Source organism: Pezoporus wallicus, unplaced genomic scaffold (assembly GCF_028554395.1).
Source record: "Pezoporus wallicus isolate ANWC-B61680 ecotype Strahan unplaced genomic scaffold, APGP_CSIRO_Pwel_v1 contig_7684, whole genome shotgun sequence".
Taxonomy (NCBI): Eukaryota; Metazoa; Chordata; class Aves; order Psittaciformes; family Psittacidae; genus Pezoporus; species Pezoporus wallicus.
This window is the reverse complement of record NW_026642638.1, coordinates 103,737-130,436: the sequence shown is the minus strand read 5'-3', so window position 1 is coordinate 130,436 and position 26,700 is coordinate 103,737. Positions and strand designations below refer to the sequence as shown.

Sequence of the window (26,700 nt, the reverse complement as noted above, 5' to 3'; positions counted from 1 at the left end):
CCCATAAAATGCATTATAACATCTTTTTAAGTCCATCGTACTCTAGACCCCTTCCCCATACTGAATGATGATTTATCAGTCTGTATGTGTTGATCTCAGCTCATCTCTCATCTTCAGAAGGCTGCTATGTTAACCTAGTCAGGAACACTACTGATTGTACTTTTCTTCATCTCTCTGTCTTTTAAAACCTTGGTATGTTATGGAAATGTTTTTTCAGAATCATTGATGCAAATGATACCAGTGCAGCTGTGCATCTTCAGAATGCTTCTTAATGAACATATTGTACCTCAGGTATGAAAGAAATTATCCAGTGGTTTGAGAAAAAAGAATACAAATGCTAATTTGTCAGTCCAGAGGCTTAGTTACAAAGGAGGAGGACTGGCTGGAAAAAAATGAAGTAATTTTTGTTTGTTTGTTGAAGTGTGGTTGTGATTACAGGACTGGGTGTAGGTTATTATGTATGCATCTCATTAACAGTAGCATTCATAAATAAGTTGGTAAGAAGTCTTCAGGAAGAACAAGAGGTGACTTACTTGCATTATTTTATTGAACAGCTCAGATAAAATGGAATCTTTGATATAAACATTTGTATATCTGAATCAACTATTTTCAGGCTGCCTTTCGTTCAGAGGCTACATTGGAAAATGGTGGTTGAGAGATTTTTCTCTTTTGCTACTTTTTTTTTTTCAAGTGACCGTAATGTTTTTCAGATGCTGATTCTCTGGTATGTAGTGCATTACAACTCAGGGGTGTTCACAGAGATCTCAAAAGCTCTAGCACCCTTTAGCAGCCTGCCACAAAGTAGGATGGAAATGCTATTTTTCTGCCTTTTCAGTTCCTTTCTGTAGTTTCAGCCCAAGCTTTTCCTTGATGTTCAAACTAAAACACAGAAGTAATGCTTTTCTGAAGAATAGACCATATTGCACCAATTCTGTGGTTTTGTTTTTGTTTTTTCTCTGAAAACACCTTGCAGGAGCCAACCCACCTTTTCAACACATACTTTTGCTGGTATGCGTTTATACACAAAGTACCTTGCGTGGAGTATGAGTAAAGTTACTTAATGCATGGAGCTAGAGCCTAAGCAAGCACACTGAATGTTGAGTCCAACCAAGAGTTTATCCGTTTAATGTACTGCCCCCAGACATGTAGTGTGACATTAGACTGAACTTCACCAGAGGCATTCACTGCAGTTGAACTCTGTCCCATAAACCAGTTGTCTTCCCCAGTTGTGCACATGAAGCACAAACAGACCAGAATATTGAATGCACTTGATGTCACTTTGTGAGACAGTATGTTGAAGTACTGGGTTTTTTTTTTGTCCATAGTTGACATCACTTCTGTAGCAGAAACTGGAGTGTGAGCCTTTCTACAAGGTATGTTCAGGAAAAGAGTAGTTAGCTAGCAGTCACTTCAGTCCTAAATGTTCAGCAAAGTCATTATTCTTGTTTAACTCCAGTAAACAGATAATTCATAGGGAGAGCATAAGAGCTGACAATATGATTAATTTTATTTCCTTAATTCTAATCATACAGGTGCAGTGTAACTAGAACATTTCTTCTGGTTTATACTGCTTTAAATGGTATGTGCTGGTCAGCATGCCTAGTAGTATATTGTAAGCTTAACTTAATTTTTGGCCATATTCTCCTTTTAGTTTTGTAACCTTATGTTCTAAAAAGCAGTTCTAAATGATCCATTGCAGTGTAACTGTCAGCAGGTGCAAATATCAATATTTTCTTTTTCATTTCAAAGTATCTCTTAGGTAGATACTTACATAATATGGCCTACGTTTTCTTCTCATATGAATTCCTGGATGAGAGTTAAGCCTTTCATAACAATATGGGTTTCTTTGTGCTTGATAATAGTGATTTACTGTTTCATTTGAACATCTATGATGTTTATTCATTATTATCCTCACTCTTACATGATTTGTTCACAATGTGACAGTGAATAACTTGTAATTTAGCAGTGCCAGTGTTTTAAAATAGTTTATTTTTTAAAAAAGTTTATTAATATTCTTTTGTTACTGTAAAGTTTAATGAGACATAACTATTGAGAAATACTTATATTGTTTGCACATAACTTTCTTACAATGGATTCAAAGGAAGCCTTCAGGCCATGGCAGTCCATTAGAAAAAGGGCTCTTACAGCAAATTGAGTTACATTTTCAACTACTTTTAACTTTATGCTTGTTAAATATGCCTGATATTTAATAAGAGGTATCAAAGATGCTTGCTGCCAATTCAGGCCTTTCTGAGCTGGATAGAAAGGTTACAGGTGAACACTTGTTGACTTTGGTCAACTTTTTTCTGGATACGTAAGTCTGGCCACAGTGTAAGTTACCAGGCAATTGGCAGATCTATGATTTTTCTTCAAAGCTGTAGAGGAATTGTGATAATCTGATTAGAATACAACACCTAGATTCTATGGCCACTAGGTAGGTCTACTTAAATGGACATGGCATATGCACTTTTTGAAGGTGAGCTGCCTTGGCTTGTACTGTCATATATATACATATATGATTGATGGCCTGGCTACGTGAGTGAAGATTTGGGAAGGGCTTTAACCATGCTTACTGCAAGCACGATGACCAAAGGCATGTGGGATATGCAAATCTGGTTGGAGCAGAATTCACCAAGCTCTGGATTGTTCACCTGCTAATAGGGAACATGTGCTGGGATATACATATATATACACACTAAAAAAGCCATGAATGTTGAATGTGCAGCAGATCAAAGGTGAGCATCTCCCAAGATGGGCAAAGAGCCATTTTAGCAGTACCACTTATAAAAGAAGAGTACTAGAACTTTAGTTACTTCTTTAGCCCTTTCTTGCACCACATACTCAATTGAGCTTGTACTTCGGTAAAATAACTATCATAACTTATTTGGTAAAAAGCAGTAGAGAGAAAGTGGTAATTATAAATGACAGTATAAATGTCAGCACACTGACAGGAACCTTTCAAATGATGGTTGATGAAAGTAACACTAATTTTTATTCCTTCACCATTTCTGTGAATGGTAATATTTTGTAAGGAGAAATTCAGATGCAGTTGAATTAACCTGGAGATGACATGGAAGTTCCAGTTTTGCATTTTTTACACATGCAAAGGCTTTTAATAACACTGAAAATAGTGTGGTGAGTTCAGTGGCCTACTGGCCTATGTAAAAACTTGATCTACATATCTAAACTTAAAATGGTAAATCGTGCAACAATACTGAACTATTGGAAGTAACTGGAGAGACTAGAAAGGTCATCAGGAATTGACCAGAACAGAACCTTCTTCAAAGAAGAGGAAAATCTGAAGTGTTATGACAAAGATGGAAAGAAGTAGTTTCTAAAACATGCTTTCATTGGTGGATGTGCAAGTCAGTGGGGTCTGTTGTGATAATCAGTCTGTTCCCAGAATAAACAAAATTGGAGATTTTACCCTGGCTTGTGCATCAGGTTTGTTGCTTCAGTATAACTGTAAGTCCCTGCGTAGAAGTATTGTACAGTATTTCTAGTCTGTGGTTTCTCTGGCTTCTAGCCAGTGGATCTCCTGCCTTCTGCTAGGTGAAAAAGCCTGAATTTTTTTAATTTTTTTTTTTTCCCCTCAGTACCACCCCCTACAGCTGGCTCAGCTGCTGGATCCCATGTCCATCTCTTCATGGGGAAATCCAGGTCTTGTTTTGTATCTCTGGTTTGTGCAGGGCAGTCTCAGGGTGCACACCATGGCTGTCGCTGCTCTTCAGGAGTGGAGTGTGGTCTGCAGCCATCTGCTTTTTAACGCAGCGGATGTTATCATCAGAACTCTTCCTTGCCCTTATGTGCCTCTGCCAAGTTTTGCCTTGACATGAACTCAGAGCACCTCGAATGAATCCTGAAAATTCTTACAGAAAATCAGCAGTTTGGTCAGAAACCACCCTGATGCTGCCTTTCTCTTTCCAGATTAGTCTTTCATAATATGTTGTAAATTACTTGCTCAGAGAAACCTCCTCACCTCTTGGAAATGAGAAGCTGCAGTGCAGTTGTATGCCTAGCAGTTGCTGCAGGATAAATAATCTAGTCCAAAATGAAAGTTTTATATAAATGTGTCACAACTGGAGATACTCTGTACAAAGTGGAAATTCCCATTGAATTGGATTTATTCATACTACAGTTACACTACTACTAGAAGTATTTCCCTGGTATACTGTAGTTTAAGACGCAACTTCATCAACAGCTTACATTTTCCTTTCAGAAAAGTACTTAAGCTACTTATATTTCTTAAGAAAATACTGAATTCTTTGTTTAACCGTTTGGTAAACCCTTTTAAATTTTTCTTTGAAGAACAGACCTCAAAAATGGGTAGATTATATAAATATTAGCCTTATTAATGGCAGGTATGGCATATTACTTCCCTACTACTACTTCATAATACTGAGATAATCTATCCCAGGATTAGCTCTGGTACTGCTCTGCTGTATCTCAGTTTCTTTTTGCTTTCTGCCTTGATCCTCAAATTCTTTTCCATGTCACTACATTCATCTCTGGTAAGGTGTGAATGGCTAATTCTGTGTTTCTACATTTATACGTAATTACTTTTTTTATTTTTGGGAAGATGGACATAGTAAATAAGAAAGGTCTAAGGTAACATGAGATCCATCCCTTTGGGTTAAATCATTTGAGGTCTTAAATAGATCAATAGTTCTTTCATTTAATATGGTTTTCTACTTATTTAAGGCAGTGTACCATGAGGGATTAAGTAGTAGTATTCTTATTAATTTACTATTATGGTCCAATTTATCTTTCAGAATAAAGTTTGGCTTGATGGAATTTACATTAGGTAAAAGTTATAGTATTAAGTGGCTAACTGCCGTAGTAAGTCATGACAACCTTTTTTCTTCATTGTTCAATGCCATAGTTACATGGCAGAACAAGAGATATAGTTGTTTTAAAGATAAAGTAGCCTCAGTATTTTCCCTGGGCAAGAAAGATACTTGACCTCACCATCAGCCAGCCATTGAATACATACTGGACTGTATGGGACCTGCTGCAGATGAGCTGTGGATCTTATCAATTAAGGCCATGCAACTGATGGCCTGGAGGTTCCATCCAGCAGGGAACAACTTTGACAGCCATGAATTTTAGGTATCATCTGGCAAGAGGTGGAATACTCCTGTTGTGAAAGATATATGTTATCTTTAATGCACAATAAGTTACAGTGGAGGAGATGGATTTTGCTTGCAGAGAGAGTGAGCAAGCGCTTTATTACATGGTTTAGTTATTTACATTGGCCCTTACAGACTATATTCACCTCTTTGTAAAATTACTCACTAATATCACTGACATTTAGATTAGTCCATATGGCTTAATGAGAGCTAGACTATAATTTCGGCAGAACCCATTCACAGAACCATTGAATCATAGAATAGTTAGGGTTGGAAAGGACCTTAAAGATCATCTAGTACCAACCCCCCTGCCATGGGCAGGGGTACCTCACACTAAATCATGTCACTCAAGGCTCTGTCCAGCCTGGCCTTGACTGCTGCCAGGGATGGAGTGTTCACAACTTCCTTGGGCAGCCCATTCCAGTGCCTCACTGCCCTCACAGTAAAGAACTTCCTCCTTATATCCAATCTAAACTTTCCCCTGTTTAAGTTTGAACCTGTTACCCCTTGTCCTATCACTACAGTCCCTAGTGAAGAGTCCTTCCCCGGCATCCCTATAGCTCCCCTTCAGATACTGGAAGGCTGCTATGAGGTCTCCATGCAGCCTTCTCCAGGCTGAACAGCCCCAACTTTCTCAGCCTGTCTTCATAGGGGAGGTGCTTGAGTCCCCTTATCATCCTTGTGGCCCTCCTCTGGACTTGTTCCAACAGTTCCATGTCCTTTTTATGTTGAGGACACCAGAACTGTACACAGTACTGCAAGTGAGGTCTCACAAGAGCAGAGTAGAGGGGCAGGATCACCTCCTTTGACCTGCTGGTCACGCTCCTTTTGATGCAGCCCAGGATACGGTTGGCTTTCTGGGCTGCAAGCATACACCGAAGCTGGCTCATGTTCATTTTCTCATCAACCAGCACCCCCAGGTCCTTCTCCACAGGGCTGCTCTGAATCAGTTCTTTGCCCAGGCTGTAGCTGTGCCTGGGATTGCTCCAATGCAGGTGTAGGACCTTGCACTTGTCATGGTTAAACTCCATAAGGTTGGCATCAGCCCACTTCACAAGTGTGTCAGGGTCCCTCTGGATGGCATTCCTTCCCTCCAGCGTATCAACCAAACCACACAGCTTGGTGTCATCGGCAAACTTGCTGAGGGCGCACTCAATCCCACTGTTCATGTCAGCAACAAAGATGTTGAACAAGACTGGTCCCAACACCGATCCCTGAGGGACACCTCTTGTTACTGGTCTCCAGCTGGACATTGAACCATTGACCCCAGTGATACTTCTCTTTTTGTCATTTCCTTGTTATTTTAGTTGTGTGGGTTTTTTTCTATAATTTTAAGCCAGATTCACCTGCATGTCACAATTATGGTGCATAGTTCAGTGCAAGTCTCTGGTTTTGTTGCTACTTCTGTCTGTACATACTTCTTTACCTCCTGCTTACATGTGTACCAGAAGCTGGAAGTATTTCAAATAAGCTTGTTTTTATGAAGGCCTGCAGTAGATTACCTGAAGATTTTGCAGGAAGTATGCAATGAATTGGGTTAGAACAAAGGTTCACATGAATATGTTGAAATAGCAGCAGTATAAATAACCAAAATGTCTTATTAAGGAGAGCTAATTTTATCTATTTCTTGAGATGCTGGTGACATTTTAAGGTAGAAACCTAACAAAGTTGAAAGTGGACTTTGCAAGTTGAGGAATATTTTAGTGACTGTGGGATGGCATTTAATTAACGTAGCTGCTTTTTATTGAGGTTATTGTTCTCAGCATTCATTTATGTTAGATTTAAGTCTAGTTCCACTATGGAAAGTGTTTTTTGGATCAAACCCATCAACAGTGTATCAGCCCGTTCTGAACTCGATGACAATTAACCTTTCATCAGTCAAGTGTAGATAGAGATCTGCAGTCTCTGGAGAGGGGTGCTGACATGTGGCACATGGATTTATGTGTGCCTGTCTTTGTGTGATGATCCTAGTCTGAAACTCCCAGGACATCTGATACTACCGTGGTGGTTAGCACATGTTTCAGGTATCCAGAGAGGTTATGCTTTTTCATCATCATTCTCTTCCTTAGGAGTTTAGGTATATTTGTGTGCTTTATTTAATACCATTTATTCCTTTTCAGTTATATTTACTTAGGCTCTATAAATTGCTATCATTATTTTTTTTTTTATTTTCTTCTCTGAGTCTTCATTCATTTCCTGCTGTGTGCTCTGGATGAACAGTGGCTTTTTACATTTTAATTACTTGATTGCATGGTCTGGCCAAAACCCACAAAGAAAGTAAAACTTACCAACTGAGAAGATAAGATTTGCCAGTTTACATTTCTAGGTTTTGTTAAGAATCTATCTGAAATAAATCTCCCTAAGAATTTTAGAAGGTTTATACTTCAGTTTCAGTCAAGGCAGTATAGATTGTGCTAAGGACTATAATATCCTGATAAATTTGTTTTTTGTTTTTTTTTTTTTGTTGTTGCATGCAATAGCTGGAAGGCTTATCTTGGAAGATATTTTGTTGAGGAAGATATATTTATCTAAAAATGTTACGACAAAATGCTCTTGATCTCTTATGATTAAAACATAGTTGGCGTAAGGGCCCGTACTAATTTTTCAGCTAGAATTAGAAATGTTTATACTAGGAAAAAGGAAGGACATACTGAAGATAATGGGGACTTTCAAGTACTTTTCTAGGCAAGATGTGTTTTAAGATATTGTAGTAATGATTTTCTCGGAGCAGGGAGAGGTGTACTTACACTGTGAATGTGGGTGTTATGATCAATATAGTACCCACTTCTTGTAAGCCAAAACAAATAACATGCCACACATTCTGCAAGTTTGCAATCAGAATGTGGAATAATTGATGTGAAGAAAGAGGAGTGAAAAATGTGTCCTATTTCCTCACTTGTCTGCGGTGGAGCAAGAACTGCTCAGAGCAGCAGGAATATTAGTGTAGCTTTTCCTGAGGACAATAGACTTTTTTCCCCATATTGAAAGATTGTTTTTACCAAGTTCGTATGTTTGCAGCCAGGGTTGCTGTTCTGAGGTAGCTGTGGGGATGGGTTGACAGCGATGTTATAAAATTCATCAACGATGAATGCTATATCCTGCAGCTGGGTGGGAAGGTCCCCTCAGCAGCATGGGCCGGGGACAAGCTGGCTGGGGAGCAGCTCTGCCAAAAGGGACCTGGAGTTCCTGGAGGACAGCATGGCACCTGAGCAGCAGTCTCCTGGTCTGTGTGACCAGGTGCATGCTCAGAAGGTTGAGGGAAGTGATCGCCTCCCTCTGCTCAGCACTTGTGAAACCGCATGTAGGTACTGCATTCAGTCTTGGGTTTAAACTGGAGGCAGCTCAGCAGAGGGCTACTAAACTGATCAGGCTGGAGCACTTGCCCTGTGAGGAGAGGGCTGTTCAGCCTGGAGAATAAATGGCTTTTTGGGGGACCCAACAGTAGCCTCCATCACTTACAGGGAGGCAATCAAGAAGACAGAGATGGGCTCTTTGAGGTGGTGCATGGTAAGAGGATGAGGAATAATGGTGATGAATTGCAACAGGGGAAATTCCAACTGGGTATAAAGAAAAAAATTCAATGTGAAAATAATTAAACAGTGGAATAAGTTGTCCAGTGAGGTTGTGGGATCCCTGTCCTTGGAATTTTCAAAGACCAGATGGGAGAAGGCTCTAAGCATCCTGGTCTGAATTCTGTATTGCCCTCCTGTGAGTAGAAGTCAACTTCATATGATCCCTTCTAAATTTTATGATTCTGTGGAAAATGTCAGCAATCAGCTTGTTTGTTTTTTTTTTTTCTTTTTATTTTTTTTTTTTTTTGGTAGGATTTGCTATCTTGTGCAAGGTTCTTGTTCTCTATTGTATGGCGTAAGAGAGGGATGCAGAAACAGGTAGTTAATCTCCATCAGATTTATAAAACTGGAAGAATATTTTTGTGATCACATATGGAGGTAAAGAGCTGTTTTTACGAAGATAGTCAAAATAAGATCACTGTACTAATCAAGGTGAATATGTCTGAGAATCTAGCAGTTCTGAACTGGCACAGAATATTACCTGTATTTAGATAGAGAGAGAAGAGGAAAAATTTTAATTGATTTCTGGACTGCAACTTGATAGGAGTAGGGGCAGCAGTTATGTGATCATAGCAGATCAATATTTGGATGAACTTTCAAGGAGAGAAAGTTAACTCTATTGTATGAGAAGATTGATGGATAAAATCTGATGCTTTGAGTACAGATGATAATTTTTTTGAGGTCTTTAAAAAACATTTGAATTAATATCAAATTTGACCAATGCCTTTCAAATCATATGTGGCATTATCTGAAAGTTGACTTGGAGAAAAGCAATTTGTGTGGCTCTCAGGACAAAATTATTGTACTGGAATACCTGTTCTTAACATTAAAAAAATCACATTTCTATAAATGTTCTTTGCAGGTTTTGCCTTTGTCAAGTATTCAAATGTTATGTATGGTTATATTGTTCAGCAGTTTCTCTTTGGATTAGTTTTTATTATATTAGTATCACAGAGATGTTGAAGATCATTTTGTAAGAAATGTGATAATGCTTTTAAGTGAAGGTCTTGCTGGGACTAAAATTAATTGTACTGAAGTTATTGTGTGTGGGAGAAAATGTTTCATATCTTTCAGAGATGTACTTCAAAGCGGTAATGACTCAAAAGATCTTGAACACCTGATGCTTGTGATATGTATTAAGATATCACAAGTTTGATAGTCTAAACACTCAGCTACGCAGGCAACACTGTTAAAGGGAATGAACAACCAGGGTACCAGCTTTAATTCTGTTAGTGCTATAATTGTTCTTTTTTTTCTTTTAGCAAAACTTTACTTATTAAATACTAAGTGAACTGCTTTATGTAATTTGCCCTAAAACTCCGATGTGTCTTTCTGTATAAGAATTTCTAAGTTTTCCAAACTTTTCCCTGTGAATTTTTCTGCTGACTTAAGGTCCAGGTTCATCCATTCAGTAAAAACTCAGGAAGGAGAAGGGAAAGAGGAAACAGGGCAGAAAATTATAAATAGCCAGACAAATAGTGAATTTAGAGAAAGTGAAGAGCACAAGACAAAATGTATCAAGAATCAACCTAACAGTATGTGGTAGGTATGATGGAAGAAAGATGTAGGGAATACGTCAAACATACTTCAGTGGGAGAGATACATTTTGACACACAAAAGAATATGCCAAAGTCTGGCAAGGCAGAAGAAGGAAATAGATTGGTAAAATCACCTGAGGTAGAATGATGGGGGAGGAAGGGGGGGAAGAGAAAAAAGATTTTTGTTAACAGTGTCTAAATGGGTTTGGGAAGGATGAAGATGAAGGAATACAACGTGAGTGACTATATCACACAGGATTCAGAAGAGCAAGTAATGCTTTCTGTAGGCGTATTTTCAGTAGCTGCATTTGTTTGCTTGCAGTTGCACTTATTTTCCCATGATTTTCTGAGATGAATAAAGCATATCAGTGAATAAGCTGATGATGAAATGCAAAAGAGAGTTCATTTCTGCAGAAGTGTAATAGAACTGATGAGTATGAAGTCAACCATCAAGTTTGGAAGATAATCTTGAGAGCTACTGACAGCTAGCAATGGAAGTAAGCTTTCAAGAGAATCTTTTGACAAAAAATGTAATTGTGTCCTATTCTAGCAGTCGTGACTAATGTAGTCCTGCTGCTGATGCTGCTACTGAAAAGAAGTAATATTTGAGTATGTGCAGAAGTCCTAATCCTTTTTCAGCTTCTGAAGGATACTACAGTCTGTCTGATGCCCTTGTTTTATCCCAGGAATGTCTAAGGAAATACATAAATGTTTTAAATTGCTGACATAAGAGTAATTACTTATTCCTAACATGCTGAAGCTGCGTTTTGCTCTCTCAGTAAGGAATTTTCTTTTGTTCCAGGCACTGCCTAACTTACCATCTTTCTAGAGTTCAGATTTTCTTCTATGCCTCACCTTATGCCTTGTGATTCAAATGACCGAGTACTTGCCTAAGTACTTGCTTTTTTAGCTTCTGAATTGGAATCATCACCAGCCTCTGTAAAAAGGTCTGACTCTGGATGTTAAGATGTCAGTGACCTTGTTTTGGTTTTCAGCGATGCTTTAAGGTCTTTTTTTCATGAGTGGAATTTGTCTAGATCAGATGACCTCTGAACTCTTATTGATGGGGCCATGAAGTATACTTTTTTATTATATGAAAACATGTCATGTTTGGTGTTCTGGAGTAAGCTAGTCACTGGTTAGACGTCTGATTGGTTGGAAACCTTCCGTGGAAGCCTTGTGTGTCTCAATTGACTTCTAAGGAAGCATTGGTTAAATGCAGTATTTTGACAAACCTCTGAAACTGAATTGTTGCTAACAGAGTGATCTCCTGTTTATAATTTGGGAAACATTAACATTTTGTCTGAAAGTTGAGAGAGTACTGGAAAATAAAGTTTAAATTATATTACACTTAGGCAAATAACATAAATACAGCATGCTGGGATGCACAGCCAGTTGAATAACAGCTGTCTTAAGGCATGTTTTGTGATTTAGGTAAGTGTCTTTCTGCCTACCCTTGTATCAGTAGAACTCCCAAAGAAACTGCTTTTGGCTGCTGATGGAGAAGATGCTCAGCTAAATGAACTAACACAACAAGTATTATTTTCATTTGCTTGTGTAAGGTAAAAAGAAAAATGCAGGGGAAATTCAGGTTGAATATAAGGAAGAAGTTCTTTACTGTAAGGGTGGTGAGGCACTGGAATGGATTGCCCAAAGAAGTTGAATGCTCCATCCCTGGCAGTGTTCAAGGCCAGGCTGGACAGAAGCTTGGGCAATACGGTCTAGTGTGAGACGTCCCTGCCCATGGCAGGAGCGGTGGAACTATTTGATCTTAAGGTCCTTTCCTTTCCTAACTATTCTATAATTCTGTGTTCCTTTCAGCTCTTTCAATATAGAAATGATCTGAAGCACTGACTTTCCTTCTTATTTATTTATTAAACGATCATTAGAGTATTCCTTGTATGGAAGGAAGACTTTGTCTCCAAACAGACAAGGCTACTGTGCAGGGTCAGTTATACCTCACGGCTGCTGAGGGCTTGACTGAGTTGCTTGTGCACAGGCATAAAGTGTCAGTGGAGATAACTAAGGTTCACTGCCCAGTCTGTACTGCTTCTCCGTAAGTCTATGTTTCCTCATAAATCGACTCCACTTGGAGGACTGGGAACCCTTGGGTATGTTGGGTGGGAATAGGAGCCTGAGAATGGTCAACTAAATTGATTATTAGCTGTGTTTAAATACTCCCACCTGTGCTATGCCGTGTACTTCTCTGTGTAATACTTTGATATGCATGGTGCGAACAGCAGTTGGAGCTCTCACTGTATACTATTTTTTTTTTCCCAATGCCTTAGATAACCTGACTGATGTTAATTGCAACTTACTTCTCATTTGATTGTTTTTTTCTCATAGTTAAAAAAAGACCTGTGATATTAAAGTCTGAAGATGGTCATGGTGTTCAAAAGACTTATTTAGTCATTAGTCACTTGTGCTCAGGGATTTATTAGTCATGGTAATGTCTCCAATTAGTTGAAGGACAGAGAGCATTATTAGGGCACGTTTTGCCCAATTATTGTTAACTGTATACATGGAGTTTACTGTTGAGCTTATGAGGCTATAGCTGAAGTGTTACAATAACAAGCATGTAAAGAAGTAAGGTCTCTTTCCTGTTTATAAGATCATTAAAATCAGGATTATACCTGCAGTAATAGATGTAAACTAGCATCGTGCCATGGAAAAAAAATGTTTTCATGGTTTGTGTCATATTTTTGTTCTAAATCATCATAGAATCATAGAACAGTTAAGTTTGGAAAGGACCTTAAAATCATCTAGTCTCAAGACATTCTGAAAAAGACATACTGAGTGAACTTTGTTGGGAAAAAAAAAAGCATATTTTACAGTAAATGGAGACAGTGTATAGTGTCATAACCTTTACATAAACATAGAAAGGAAAAGAATTCCTGTTCAGTTAAGTTTGTCTTTCTTCCTGGGGTTGTGAGAGAGAGGGGGAAAGTGCTGTTGTTAAAGTGAGAGATTAATTGTCATTAATCTTTATGGGTGTGTAGATTTATTTTAACTGCAAAGAAGTAGAAAGCTGCTCAGCCCAAGTAAATGTGTCACTAAGTATTTGAGCAACACACCTGAATTTGACATTATCTGGTTTGGAATGAAGTTTGCCTTCTTCTGCCTTCTACCCTATTCCAAGTTCTGGAGATAAAACTGTCCTTTGCAATGTGAGACACACAGAAACTTGGGTGAAAGTCCAACAGTTTTGAACCATCTTGTTTTCCAGCATGAAAATGTTTCTTAAGGAACATGGTCTAGAGACCTTTATTAGATGTTGATAGCGCCATCTCAGCTGATCTTGCTGACAATTTAAATCTGCAGGGATTTCTACCTTTGAAACAGAGTAGTTCAAGCCTGTCTACTGTGACAAAGATTAGTAGTTCAGATTCCAAGAAATTAATATGTCCACAGTGTCTCTTCCCTGATCTGTGTGAGTCTGGGTATTCTTTTGGGAGATATTTATGCAACTCCCCCCAAAACATCTGGATTGAGAATTCAAGCTGGCAGGTGTTGTGTGCTCAATTTCACTGGAGGGCGTAAAGAGGACTTTCTGTAAATTATGGTCACTTCCTTTTTCCAGCCAGCATCATTCCTTTCTTAGCTCAGTGCTGTGGCAGCGCGTTGGTGATTATGGCTTAGAAATCAAAAGTGTAGAACTGGGTGCCATCAGCACTGCAGAGATGCATGCTCATCTTGGGCTCATTTTAAAGAAGAGATGAGTTAATCACAGTCAGTCATCTCTGAAATGGCCAGTAAGATAGGAACAGAGAGAGTAAGAATAGCTCCTTTCACTGTGTAGAACAGTGATAGTCTGGGCCTTCATGTTTGGTTACATTAATTCCTAATTTGTATGAATTCCTTTGCTAGTTTAGCTAATGGATTAGTGAACTGCAAGCTCTTATTAACCTACCAACTGGTGTGGAAGTCTAGTGTATTTCTATTCTAGCAGTTGTCACTTTTTTAATGTATTGTGTTTTCTAGATAAAACCAGGTAGTTCTGTGTAAATATGAAATGGATGTTTTAAGACTCTTGTCAGACACTAAGAAATGTTGCCTTTAATAGAAGTACCCCTTAAATGAATTTAGCTAGCTGTGGCTGGTAAAGCGGCTGGATGTCAGGATGGATTTTTTCACTCTCTCCCTGGAACTGCATTATTAATAGCTTTCTGTAACCTGAGACAAGGTTGTTCAGCGAGGTTGTGCATTTCCGTCCTTGCAGCTCTGCAAGACCCAACCTGGTTAAGCTCTCAGCAACCTGCTGTGACCTCAGAGCTGGCCCTCCTTTTAGCAGGAGGCTGGACTAGAAACTTCCCATGATCCCTTCCCACTGGAGTTGTCCTGTGAATCTATAAATAAAATTAAAAACTCCAAAAAGTCAAGATCTCTGAGTGACTGCAGGTGAAGGTATCATGGTTGTAAGTCCTCTTGGGTTTAGGTGGGAATGGCATGACCTCTTGTACTTTTAATTTTTGCTAAATCTGTGCTGTTCTTAATAGCAGTGCGGAAAGAACATTGAAGCAGGAGAAAGTTGTGTCACCATCACTTAAAATTCTCTGCAAACAATTGGTCTGATCCTGAGAGTCAGGTACCCTGGCTCTGTACAAAACTGTGGTAGTTTCACTGTACTTTCTGCTCTTTGTGGAATGGAGGACAAAAAAAAAAGGAAGAAAATGTTGGTTTCATAGTATCTTTTTCCTCAAAGAGCTGCTTATAAATTTTTACTCATCATCTTGGTGCCCCTGGGGAAAAACTCGGATTGCCTCTGCACTCTTAGCAACTGTAAGCTAATTTATGTAGTAATTAGATGACATAAAGTGCAAGCAGACAAAATATATATGTATAAAAATATAAAGCTGCATGGTAACAAAACATGAAAGAGATAGCAGTAAGTGGCTTTGAGGAAAAAGGGTGTACATTTAAAAACTTAGTTTCCTACTTCTTTTAGTGCTCCCTTTAGTGTGATCCTACTGATGGGAAATGTTAAAAATTTAATATCTGACATTTCTATATATCTGTTTAGTGCAGTAAAGATTTAAGTATTTTACAGTGAATTTCAACTTTAAAGAATGAAAGTGCTTTTCAGACTGTTACAGGGAAAGCTGTCAGTGAACCTTGTATTTAGATTGCATATCACTTTTAGCTGTAACAGCCTCTTGCAACTGGTTTGCAGCAAGCTAGGTATGAGAGTCTCGATATCTGAGCAGCGCCTTTTGTTCATCCCCTGGGAACCTGTTGAGCTGTGTCAGCCTCACTGTTGCACTTCCCAAATTAAGCAGGCGTGCCAAAACCATTGAGCAGTTTCCACAGCCTTGGTAGTCTTGATGCTCAGTGAGACGTGCTAATGTTATCTGAGGTGATGTGAGGTCTTACGAATACAGACTGTTTTGGTGCATGCCCTCAAAGGAGTACAGTTAAAGCCAGGTGTGCCTACCTACCCCATCTCTGTGCTTTTCTGACTTTTTCTGTCCTTTCTTCCTGGAGATGTAATATTGTCTCCATGTGGAACATGCTGGTGATCTTCATTCCTGTAGGAAATTTACTGAATGATTCCATCCCTAGTTTTGAGGGCAGCATGTGTCTGTGTAATTTAGAAACCCTTAAATCCCCTTCTGACCATATAACAGTAACATTTTTAGTTTTGGTGCACAATACAAATTGGTACAACAACAGTAATTTAATTCCCTTCTTTTACTGGAATGTTAGCTTATGCTAACCTTGGAACTGATTTATATGGATTGCATACATTTGTAATAATTGCTAGCCAGTGTCCATTTGTGAAGATAACGTTGTGACTGTCAGAGGTACTGCTGTCAGTCTAACGCACTTTGCTTTACTTGAAGCCCTTAGCAGTTTCCCTCAAATAAACTGGATGAGTAATACAGATTGCAGACCTTGGCAGTGGAGGAATACTTAAGTCCACACTCATTTGATTCAAGTAGAAAGTTCTTCCATGCATTCTTTGACCTTTCAGTGATATAAGAGTGAATCTGCAGATGCAACCAAGCTACTTCAAGCGTGGGTTTTTTGGTGACTTAATGATTAACTATATATTGCTGCTTATCTAAAGATAGCCAGTAAATAAATGTATAAGTGTTCTCCATGTACATTTGTTTCATCTTGATAAAATAGGTAGCTAACAAATAATATTACTAGCTGAAAGGAATGGAACAGCATTTTAAACGTACCATGTATACATGCAGATACTTGACACATGCTGTGAATGTTTACATGGATGTTATATTTATTTGCTTTCTTAAAATTTGAATAGAGTTGAATAAGTTATACAAGTCTTACTTTTTTATACCATAGCTAGAATGGAGGCTACTGGGAAGGAAGTTCTTTGAATGTTCTTGACATCAAGTTGTATCTATTACCATGATTATGTATCTCTTAGAAATATTATCACCATGATTTGAAAATGAAATACATGCAGGGAGAAGCTTGTGAATTACATTTTGTGCTTTAAAACAGGAAAAGGCTGACAGGAAGGGTATGCCTACTGCTGCTTTTATGGGCTTGACTCATGGCTTGATTTTTTTCTGAATGGTTGATGTGTTAATGCCTCTGTTGACATGTTTATTTGCTTACACTCTCTACTGCCATAAAATAAAATGTTGGTGTTTTAAATAAGCAGCCTGCCTCTTTCTTTTGGCACCAGAATGCATTTAGATTTTTATAAAGTACTGTAAATACTGTTCAATTTTTTATCAGATTCTTCTTCACCTCTTGTGTATTTAGTTTCACTATGGTTGGGTTTTATTTTTGTTTGTTTGTTTATTACCTAACCCTGCTTTTTTAAATTAATTTACTATAGAGCTGATAAAGCAGATGATGAAGATGATGAAGATCTAACAGTGAATAAAACATGGGTACTTGCACCAAAGATTCACGGAGGGGATGTAACTCACATACTGGACTCTTTACTTCAAGGATATGACAATAAGCTTCGGCCAGATATTGGAGGTAAGCCAATAAAATAACTCAGTAAATAGAAAACATGAACCCAAGATAGTGTGCATTTTATCACAGATGGCAAAAATCCATTTAATACAATTTTTAAAACTTAATATAGCAAGCTAAATATAATAGCAATAAAATGCAGTGTTCTTCTGGAACTGGTAAAAATAATGTTCTAGGCAAGAGCAGATTTTTTTTTTTTAATGTTCTATTTACAGTCTCTTTTATGTAAAGCATTGCTTTTTGTGGACATTAGGCAATCTATAATAAAACATTAGAAGACAATTATAGTTTGCTTTGTTTAACTAAGATCTTCTGGCAGAAAGAACTGTAGATATAAACCAGCCATGATTATTTAAAAAATTGGTCTTGAGTCTGTAGGAGTTATTAAAGATTATTCTTAGATATTTTTACTCTTGCTGTAGAAAGTGCATTGTAAGTGTGTATTCTGAGCAAAATTAACTCAACCCAGTTCTTCCATTCACTCAGATTTTGAAAAACTTCATAAGAATCTAAAAATATAACTTTGGACTATATCTTTTCTGGGCAATACAGAAAGGAAGACTGCATTACCAAATGTCAGACTGCAGCTAACAGGAAAGCGCTTTTGTCTTTCAATAGTCAGAGCATAGTGAAGGAAGAAGTGTAGGACTTAATTATTTGTTAAATACTTGGCATTCCCTATCAAAGTAATGTTATGTAAGTCTTTAAGCTGTTTATATGATAACACAACAATCTAGACTTGTTTCATTTATGTAGGAGAACAGAGATGGAATCTCAAACTAAGTATTTTCTTTCGAAAGCTTCTGACAAATTGTTTTCTTCCCTGAATTTCTTAGTTCTCTTTTATTGTTGACTGTTACCCTGAAGATGATGAATGGCAATTTTTCTCTCGCTGTCATAATATAACCACATGTGAATCTCATGAAGTTTTTTGTAAGTTTTTGCTTTCACATTCATTTAATTGTATAACTGCAAATATTGAGACAACAGGAAAGGTCTTCCAGATTATTTCCCCTTACATTCTCAATGTGTGACAGCTGTACGGTATTACTTTTTTTTTTTTTCCCCTGACTGCTTTATGCAACAGACAGCAAAGGCATTATGAGGGAATAAACTGTCTCCTCTAGAATTCCTTCTAATGATTAGCTGGTAGGTGGGGATGAAAGAAAAGAGAATCCTGTTTTTCTTCTTTCCCCCTAAAACTAAGAAATAAATGGAGGGAAAATAGAGGAAGAAGTGTTTATTCTGACCTGTCAATAGATTTAGACAGTTATGGAAGAATTATGGTGTAATCCTTACCTTCACTTTTCTGATTATGTGCTGAGCCATATGTAGGGCAAGAACTCTGCCTTTTTGTGAGTGAGTGTACAGCATTTTGGATTCCAAATAATCAGCTCCTGAAGGAAGACAGTTCTGTCTTCTCTCACGTAAATGCTCCCTTTGTTTTCCTTCTTCACTCTCTTGATGTAAAACAAAACTCAGTTCATTCAGCTTAGTCTGCTTCAATTATATGGATAAAATCTGGTGTCAGATTCCACATATTCAGGATATATGTCAGTACTTGTACAACAAGCTTATTGAACTGGATTTCTAATTCTAAAGAACGTTTTTACTATTGAATTAATGAAGCTCAGTTACAATAGTTACAAAAATTTCTTCTGTTCTTTCTTTTTTTTTTAATAACCTGAACTTTCTAGGTTTGCATACCATGGCAGAATTTTGTTTTCCTCTTGATTTTGACATAGAATTTCAGCATCTCAGATTAAGATAAGGGGTTTCATTGTTAAACATCCATTTACTTGAGGGAGATAGAATCATAGAATGGTTAGGGTTGGAAAGGACTTTAAGATCATCAAGTTCCAACCCCCCTGCCATGGGCAGGGACACCAGACATTAAACTATGTTGCCCAAGGCTCTGTCCAGCCTAGCCTTGAACGCTGCCAGGGATGGAGCACTCACAACTTCCTTGGGCAGCCCATTCCAGTGCCTCACCACCCTTACAGTAAAGAACTTCTTCCTTATATCCAATCTAAACGTCCCCTGTTTAAGTTTGAAGTTGTTACCCCTTATCCTATCGCTATGGTCCCTAGTGAAGAGTCCCTCTCCAGGATCCTTGTAGGCCCCCTTCAGATACTGGAAGGCTGCTGTGAGGTCTCCACGCCACCTTCTCTTCTCCAGGCTGAACAGCCCAGATTTTCTGGCTGTTTTCATATGGGAGGTGCTCCAGCAGCCTGGTCATCCTTGTGACCTTCCTCTGGACTTGCTTCAACAGCTCCATGTCCTTCTTGTGTTGAGGACACCAGAACCGTACACAGTACTCCAAGTGGGGTCTCACAATAGCAGATGATAAAGGAGAGCCAAATAAAATTGAAACATCAGAGGCGATACTGAAATTCAATAGGAGAACGCCACACTTTGTCATTTTCTCTTTGCCTTATTTAAATATCTTCTGAGATTAAGAATATTTAGCAAGATTTGAAGGAAATTGAAATACAAGAGCAAGAAGTTTAAGAGCATATGCAGTGAATGTTAAAGGTACTGGATGTGTGCACTGCATGAAAATGATGGAAATATTAAAAGTGGTGTTTGGAGTATTTGCTAAAGATGGGTTTCTTTTAAAGGAAAAGGTAAAAGAAGTGTAGAGAGTAAGGCTCTGTCTTCATCAAAATCACTTTGAAAAAATTCTTCAGAGTTGGAGCTGGTATCCTTCTGTAGACACTTGATGAATTTTCAATATAGATAACCATATAAGTAATACTGTTAGATAACTGGTTGTGAAAATTGTGTTATTCCATAGAAAACTGTAGCAAACTAATGGCCTGTTATTTCTGAATGTCATAGTTGCATAATTTATTTGCTGAATAACTGCTTTAGCACCAAGAAAAACATGTTATAGAAAACATGTTCATATAAAAAATAAGCCTGGATAAAATATCAAAAGTCTTAGTTTAAATCAAACAGCATGAAAAGTAATAATTAACAAAAGGTGATGTAGACCTTCATTCTAAAACGACGAACTGTGGTAAACTATGGGAACCAGTTAGTGAATTTAGGTGGACTGGCATGCTGTTTTTCTCATTATCTTCTCTGATTTTTGTAGCAATAAATTAAACAAATTTTCCCAAGTCAAGTCTGTTTTGCTCATGACCATAATTGTTGATGGATTGGCTTGTCTTTATCTCAACACACTAGCCTTTTGTTACATTTCCTTTCCCCCTCTCTGAGGAGCGGGGTGATAGAGTAGCTTTGGTTACCATGTGGCATCCAGGCAGGGTCAAGCCACCACAGCCTGGGTGTAATGCAGCATTATTTCTTATTAGAAGAACAGCGGTACGTGCCTGCTGAGAGAGGCTTTTTTCCAGGTCTTGTTGCTTGTTGGGAAGTTCATTCTTGCTCTTGAATTCCAGGCCTAAGAGTATTTTATTTACTGTATTTCTTGGGACAAGACTGCCCTCAGCTATGTGCTCGTGTTAGATGATGTCAATACCTGTCAGACCTATTAAACCAGAAGACAAATCATAGAATCATAGAATAGTTAGGGTTGGAAAGGACCTTAAGATCATCACGTTCCAACCCCCCTGCCATGGGCAGGGACACCTTCCACTAAACCATGTCACCCAAGGCTCTGTCCAACCTGGCCTTGAGCCCTGCCAGGGATGGAGTGTTCACAACTTCCTTGGGCAGCCCATTCCAGTGCCTCACCACCCATAACAGGAAAGGATTTCTTCCTTATACCCAAACTAAACTTTCCCGTTTAAGTTTTAAACCGTTACCCCCTATCCTATCACTACAGTTCCTAGTGAAGAGTCCCTCCCCAGCATCCCTATAGGCCCCCTTCAGATACTGGAAGGCTGCTGTGAGGTCTCCACGCAACCTTCTCTTCTCCAGGCTGAACAGCCCCAACTTCCTCAGCCTGTCTTCATATGGGAGGTGCTCCAGTCTCCTGATCATCCTCGTGGCCCTCCTCTGGACTTGTTCCAACAGTTCCATGTCCTTTTTATGTTGAGGACACCAGAACTGCACACAATACTGCAGGTGAGGTCTCACAAGAGCAGAGTAGAGGGGCAGGATCACCTCCTTTGACCTGCTGGTCATGCTGCTTTTGATGCAGCCCAGGGTACAGTTGATTTCTGGGCTGCAGGTGCACACTGAAGCCGGCTCATGTTAAATTTCTCATCGACCAGCACCCCCAAGTCCTTCTCCACAGGGCTGCTCTGAATCTCTTCCCTGCCCAACCTGTAGCTGTGCCTGGGATTGCTCCGACCCAGGTGTAGGACCTTGCACTTGGCATGGTTAAACTTCATGAGGTTGGCATCAGCCCACCTCACAAGTGTGTCGAGGTCCCTCTGGAGGGCATTCCTTCCCTCCAGCGTATCAACTGAACTACACTGCTTGGTGTCATCGGCAAACCTGGTGAGGGCGCGCTCAATCCCACTGTCCATGTCATCAACAGAGATTTTGAATGAGACTGGTACCAACACCGATCCCTGAGGGACACCACTCATTACAGGTCTTCAGCCGGACATTGAGCCATTGACCACAACTCTTTGTGTTTGGCCATCCAGCCAGTTCTTTATCCACCGAGTGGTCCATCCATCAAATTGATGTCTCTTCAATTTAGAGACAAGGATGTCATGTGGGACAGTGTCAAATGCTTTGCACAAGTCCAGGTAGATGACATCAACTGCTCTACCCCCCTGTCCATCAGCTCCGTAGTCCCATTATAGAAGGCCACCAAATCGGTCAGGCAGGATTTCCCCTTAGTGAAGCCATGCTGGCTGTCCCCAGCCACCTTGTTGTTTTTCATGTGCCTTAGCATGCCTTCTATGAGAATCTGCTCCAAGATTTTGCCAGGCATAGAGGTGAGACTGACTGGTCTGTAATTCCTCAGCTCATCCATTTTCTCATAGTTTAGTCTAGTGAAGAAAACATGTCAAAACAGGAAATCAGAAAATGTGGATAGATCTCTCTAGACTGGGCTTAACAACCTGGTTCCCTGTGTACTTAGCTATGTTATGAGCTGATGAACTATCCCTTGGGGACAGCTGCCCCTTGGTGCTCTCTCTCTGAGTGTGCAATATGCTGTCCTCTCACCTTCTTACTTTACTCTAGCCTATCTCATGATGTCTTTCAGTGTAAATATTTTGAGTGTGCAAGCCTTTTCTCCCCTTCCTTAGAAGCTTCTGTAAGTTTACAGTGCTGTTCTGCACTTCAGGATGTGTTAAATAGCCTCCTTCCTTCTCATAGTATTTTCAAGGTTGATTCAAAACTTTTAAAGTAAAATAAGAAGGATTCACAGTAGAAAAATCTCAAACCATCTTTCATTTAGCTCTTTGTGAAGTGTAAATGAGCAATAGTAATTATACGGATGTCAGGAAAGTATTTTCCTCCAGCATTTGTTGTTTTCATGGACTCTTACCACTTCTAGTTCAAGAATACAAGAAGAATAAATTCTTTTTTTTCTGATTCACAGTACTTTGCTCTGTGCTACGCAGAAGAACTGAGGTAGCAGAGCATCCTGTTCCAGTCTTCTTGAATTGGATCATTTGGGTCAATTAAAATAATTTCAACTGAGGCAGATTTTCAGACTCTTCATTGGCTCTTAATAGCTCTTCTAGTCTTACTCAGAGCAGTATGGAAAAGGCAAATTGAACTCCATGGCACATTACAGGCTAGCCCTTGTGGCAGATCAAGTGCTGCTCGCTGCAAGCTGAAATTTCATAAAATTGACAAAGTCCCCATTAAAAACTGGCTTGATGAAAGATACAAAAATTTAGTTGTTAATAAGTAAGTGTCAGTGGGCTGTCTATAATGGGGTCTCACAGGAAAGTCTTGATCAAGAATATTGATACTTTGACTGATTTTAGCAATCAATTTTTGTACTAAAGTTGGCGGATGACAGACTGTGGGAAAGGAAGAGGCTGTATCTGCAGAGTAATCAGCTCCTTCAGTAAAACTGGAAATACAAAAACTGAGGGGGAGAGGGGGAAGATGGGGGAGAGAGAAGCAGCCTGTGGGTCATACTGTAAGGTAAGATTCTGCATAGTAAAGCAGTGACAGCGAAGGCAGGCTGCAGAGGTGACCTTAATCACTGTGTATAGGCGCTTGCATCCAAAGAAGAGGTTTGAGACATGGCTGGGCAGTGCTGAAAGCCTGAGTAAAAGACTTGAACCTCCGAACAAAACAAGATGTCCTAAGACTGAAGAGAATTAAACATTTCCTATTAATATGGGAGAAAAATAGATATTCAGCATTGCTTGAACAATGAGGCAGGATGCACTTTGATCCATCTCCTTGTTTCCTACTCTAGCAGTCGGATAAACAGGGTTGCAGAATTGAAGGAAGAGGATATCTGCCAGATGTGACATATGTAAATTATATTACATTTTACATATGTGTGTAAACACACATGTATTACATACTAATATTTTCTCTGATTTTTTCAGTCTGTGGATGTGACTTCTTGTGCTGCCCCCATTCCTCTATGGGCCCTGCAGATGGTGAAAACATTTGCAGCTCAAGAAGTACTTACTTTTTCACTCCCCTCCAGGAAATAAATTGATTTCTAGAGTCTGTTTAAACTTTCTGTGAAGCATGCTGGGGACAGGATGGTGACCAAGTGACCGTGCTCTGTGGTCATCTAGAAAATCTTTTGTGCAGCCTCAGCAGTGTGTCTTGCTGTCATGCTCAGTGACTGGATTTGGAATCAGGGAGAATTTCCTCCCAAGTGAGAATGGTGGGACAAAGGAATCTTAGGATATTTAGGAAATGTATCTTGCCTGTCATTGTAACTGGCGAGGATGTTAATGATACCCTCTTTCTTTCTGTGTATCTGTTTTTTAGATTCTGAGATTTGAAAAGTCCTCTCAAGGTTTTTGATTTGTTATAGAGCACTTGTGTGATCTTTGATGGTTTGCAGAATAAAGAAATCAAATCTGAAGACATAGTCCCTTTCTTAGGAAATCAAAGTGCCTTTTTGTTTGCACCTTACACCTTTTCCACCTGCAGATGGACAGAGATGCTTCATTTTAACATGCCACATCATGAAATAAAAACCAGCAGAGCTTTGTTATTAACCCTCTTAATTCCACTGGGACTAGGACATATGTATTTTTGTGTCCTCATTTTGTCTCTCCAGTACAAGCTGGTACTTAGAAGAAAATGTTTGGCAAATTGATGAAGTTAAAATGCATCCTGACCTCTTCTCTTTTCCCCCCCGTAAACCAGTTTGGAAGAAAAAACTGAATTATCTGTGCAACCTGTATTTCAGACAAATACCTTTATGCCCTCATGCAAGTGCACAAAGAAAGAAAGTATATTCTGTAAGAGAATATATATTTTTAAGCAGTTAATTTTTATCTGCCCGGTGAGAGTGGTTTTAAAGAAAAATACATTTTGAAATGGTTAACTTCTAAATGACTTTAACTTCAGGAGCTTTAGTTTAGCATTTGAAGCACCGTATTAAGTCAAATAAAAAACATTAGTAGTCCTTAGGTGTACTGTAGTTGCATGAATTGAAGAAATCTGTGGTGAAAAGTGTTGGGTTTTGTTGGGTTTTATTTATTTAGTTAGCTAGTTAGTTACATATTTTCAGTAGGAATCAACAGGAGGCACTGCACATTGATTCGTTACAGCTGATAAACATATCTGCTCCCAGACCTTATGGGTTTTTGTATGAGCAATTTTTCCCAAACATTTTTTCTGTTTCTGATTAAGGTTTTATGTTGGAAAAACAGATTTTGTGTTTGTTTTCTTTTGGTTTTTAATTCTTTTACCTTCTATGCCTTTTATATCTGGTTGTTCAAAAAGCACTGGTGGAGATTGCGTTATGAAGTAAAAAATTTATGTTGATAATTCTAACGAGTCGTATGGAATAGGGAGCCAAGTCATATATGATCCTTCCCAGAATGAACAAACCAGAGATTTAATTATTCTGAATCTCATAAAAGAATATCAGATTTGTTGCTATTTTAATAAGCTAAATGATTCTAACAATGTACATAGTTAATGAAATATGTAATTATTATGCTTATTGTTTTGTTCAGTGAGAACTACAGTGATTGAAACAGATGTCTATGTTAACAGCATTGGCCCAGTTGACCCAATTAATATGGTAAGTTCTGATTATTGCCAGAAAATATTATCTGATGCTATAGATTAATATTATGAAATACTTATAATCTTATTCAAATAAGTTTATTTTTTACTATGTATTCTTATGCTGTTGGATATGATTGTGATTATTGCAGAAACATGTTTAGACTTGTCCTGGGTTCAGCAGTAGCAGTCATTTTTCTCCTTCTTAGTAGCTGGTGCAGCGCTGTGTTTTGACTTTTGGCCTGGGAACAGAGCTGATAACAAGGATGTTTTGGTTTGGCCAAGGACTTTGTGAGCCTCATGCTCTGCCAGGGAGGAGGGGAAGCCGGAAGGAAGCAGAGACAGGACACCTGACCCAAACTGACCAAAGAAGTATTCCATACCACAGCATGTCATGCCCAGGATGTAACTAGGAGTTACTCGGAAGGGCTGGTGGACTGCGGGGTTGGAGGAGTGTCCTGGGTTCAGCAGTAGCAGTCATTTTTCTCCTTCTTGGTAGCTGGTGCAGTGCTGTGTTTTGACTTTCGGCTCGGGAACAGAGCTGATAACAATGATGTTTTGGTTTGGCCAAGGACTTTGTGAGCCTCACGCTCTGCCAGGGAGGAAAGGAAGCTGGGAGGAAGCAGAGACAGGACACCTGACCCAAACTGACCAAAGAGGTATTCCATACCACAGCACGTCATGCCCAGGATGTAACTGAGAGTTAGCCAGAAGGGCTGAGACTCCGGGGTTGGAGGAGGTATTGGCCAGAGCTTGGTCAGGCTGGGGGGGCGAGTTATCCGTCAGCTGGTGCTGAGGTGTTGTATTCTCTTCCCTTGTTATTTCCTTTATCATTGTCGTCGTTGGTGGTAGCTGTGGCGATTTGTGTTGTACATTGGTTGCTGGACTGTTCTTATCTCAACCTGTGGGAGTTGCATTCTTTTCGATTCTCCTCTCCGTCCCTCTGGGAGCGGGGAAGGGGAGAGCCCCGGGGGGGGCCTCGTTTGCTCTCAGCCCGGCACTACTCACTGGGAGTGAGTGAACAAGCTGTCTGGCTCGGGTTTAAACCATGACAAGGAGGTATTGGTCGGTGCTCAGTCGGGTGGGGTGGGGCGAGTTATTGGTCAGCTGGTGGTGAGGTGTTGTATTCTCTTCCTTGTTATTTCCTTTATCATTGTTATTATTGATGGTAGCAGCAGTGATCTGTGTTATACCTTAGTTACTAAACTGTTCTTATCTCAACCCCTGGGAGTTGCATTCTTTTCGATTCTCCTCTCCATCCCTCCGGGAGTAGGGGGAGGGAAAGAAGGGGGAGTGAGCAAACGAGCTGCCTGACTGGTTTTAAACCACGACAGACTCTATTCGAAATTGTTGTAATTTCAAAAATAGATATCTACTTTAAAAAATGAGGTCACACAGAGGACA

General features: G+C 39.2%; 1 protein-coding gene across 1 annotated transcript in view; it reads left to right on the top strand.

The window, feature by feature from the left end:
• Positions 1 to 26,700, top strand: part of GABRG1 (gamma-aminobutyric acid type A receptor subunit gamma1) — a 56,755-nt gene that overhangs the window by 1,207 nt on the left and 28,848 nt on the right. The window contains exons 2-3 of the mRNA XM_057431057.1: positions 17,054 to 17,202; positions 25,245 to 25,312. Of these exons, the coding sequence (XP_057287040.1) occupies positions 17,054 to 17,202; positions 25,245 to 25,312 (217 nt within the window). The remainder of the gene's footprint in view (positions 1 to 17,053; positions 17,203 to 25,244; positions 25,313 to 26,700) is intronic.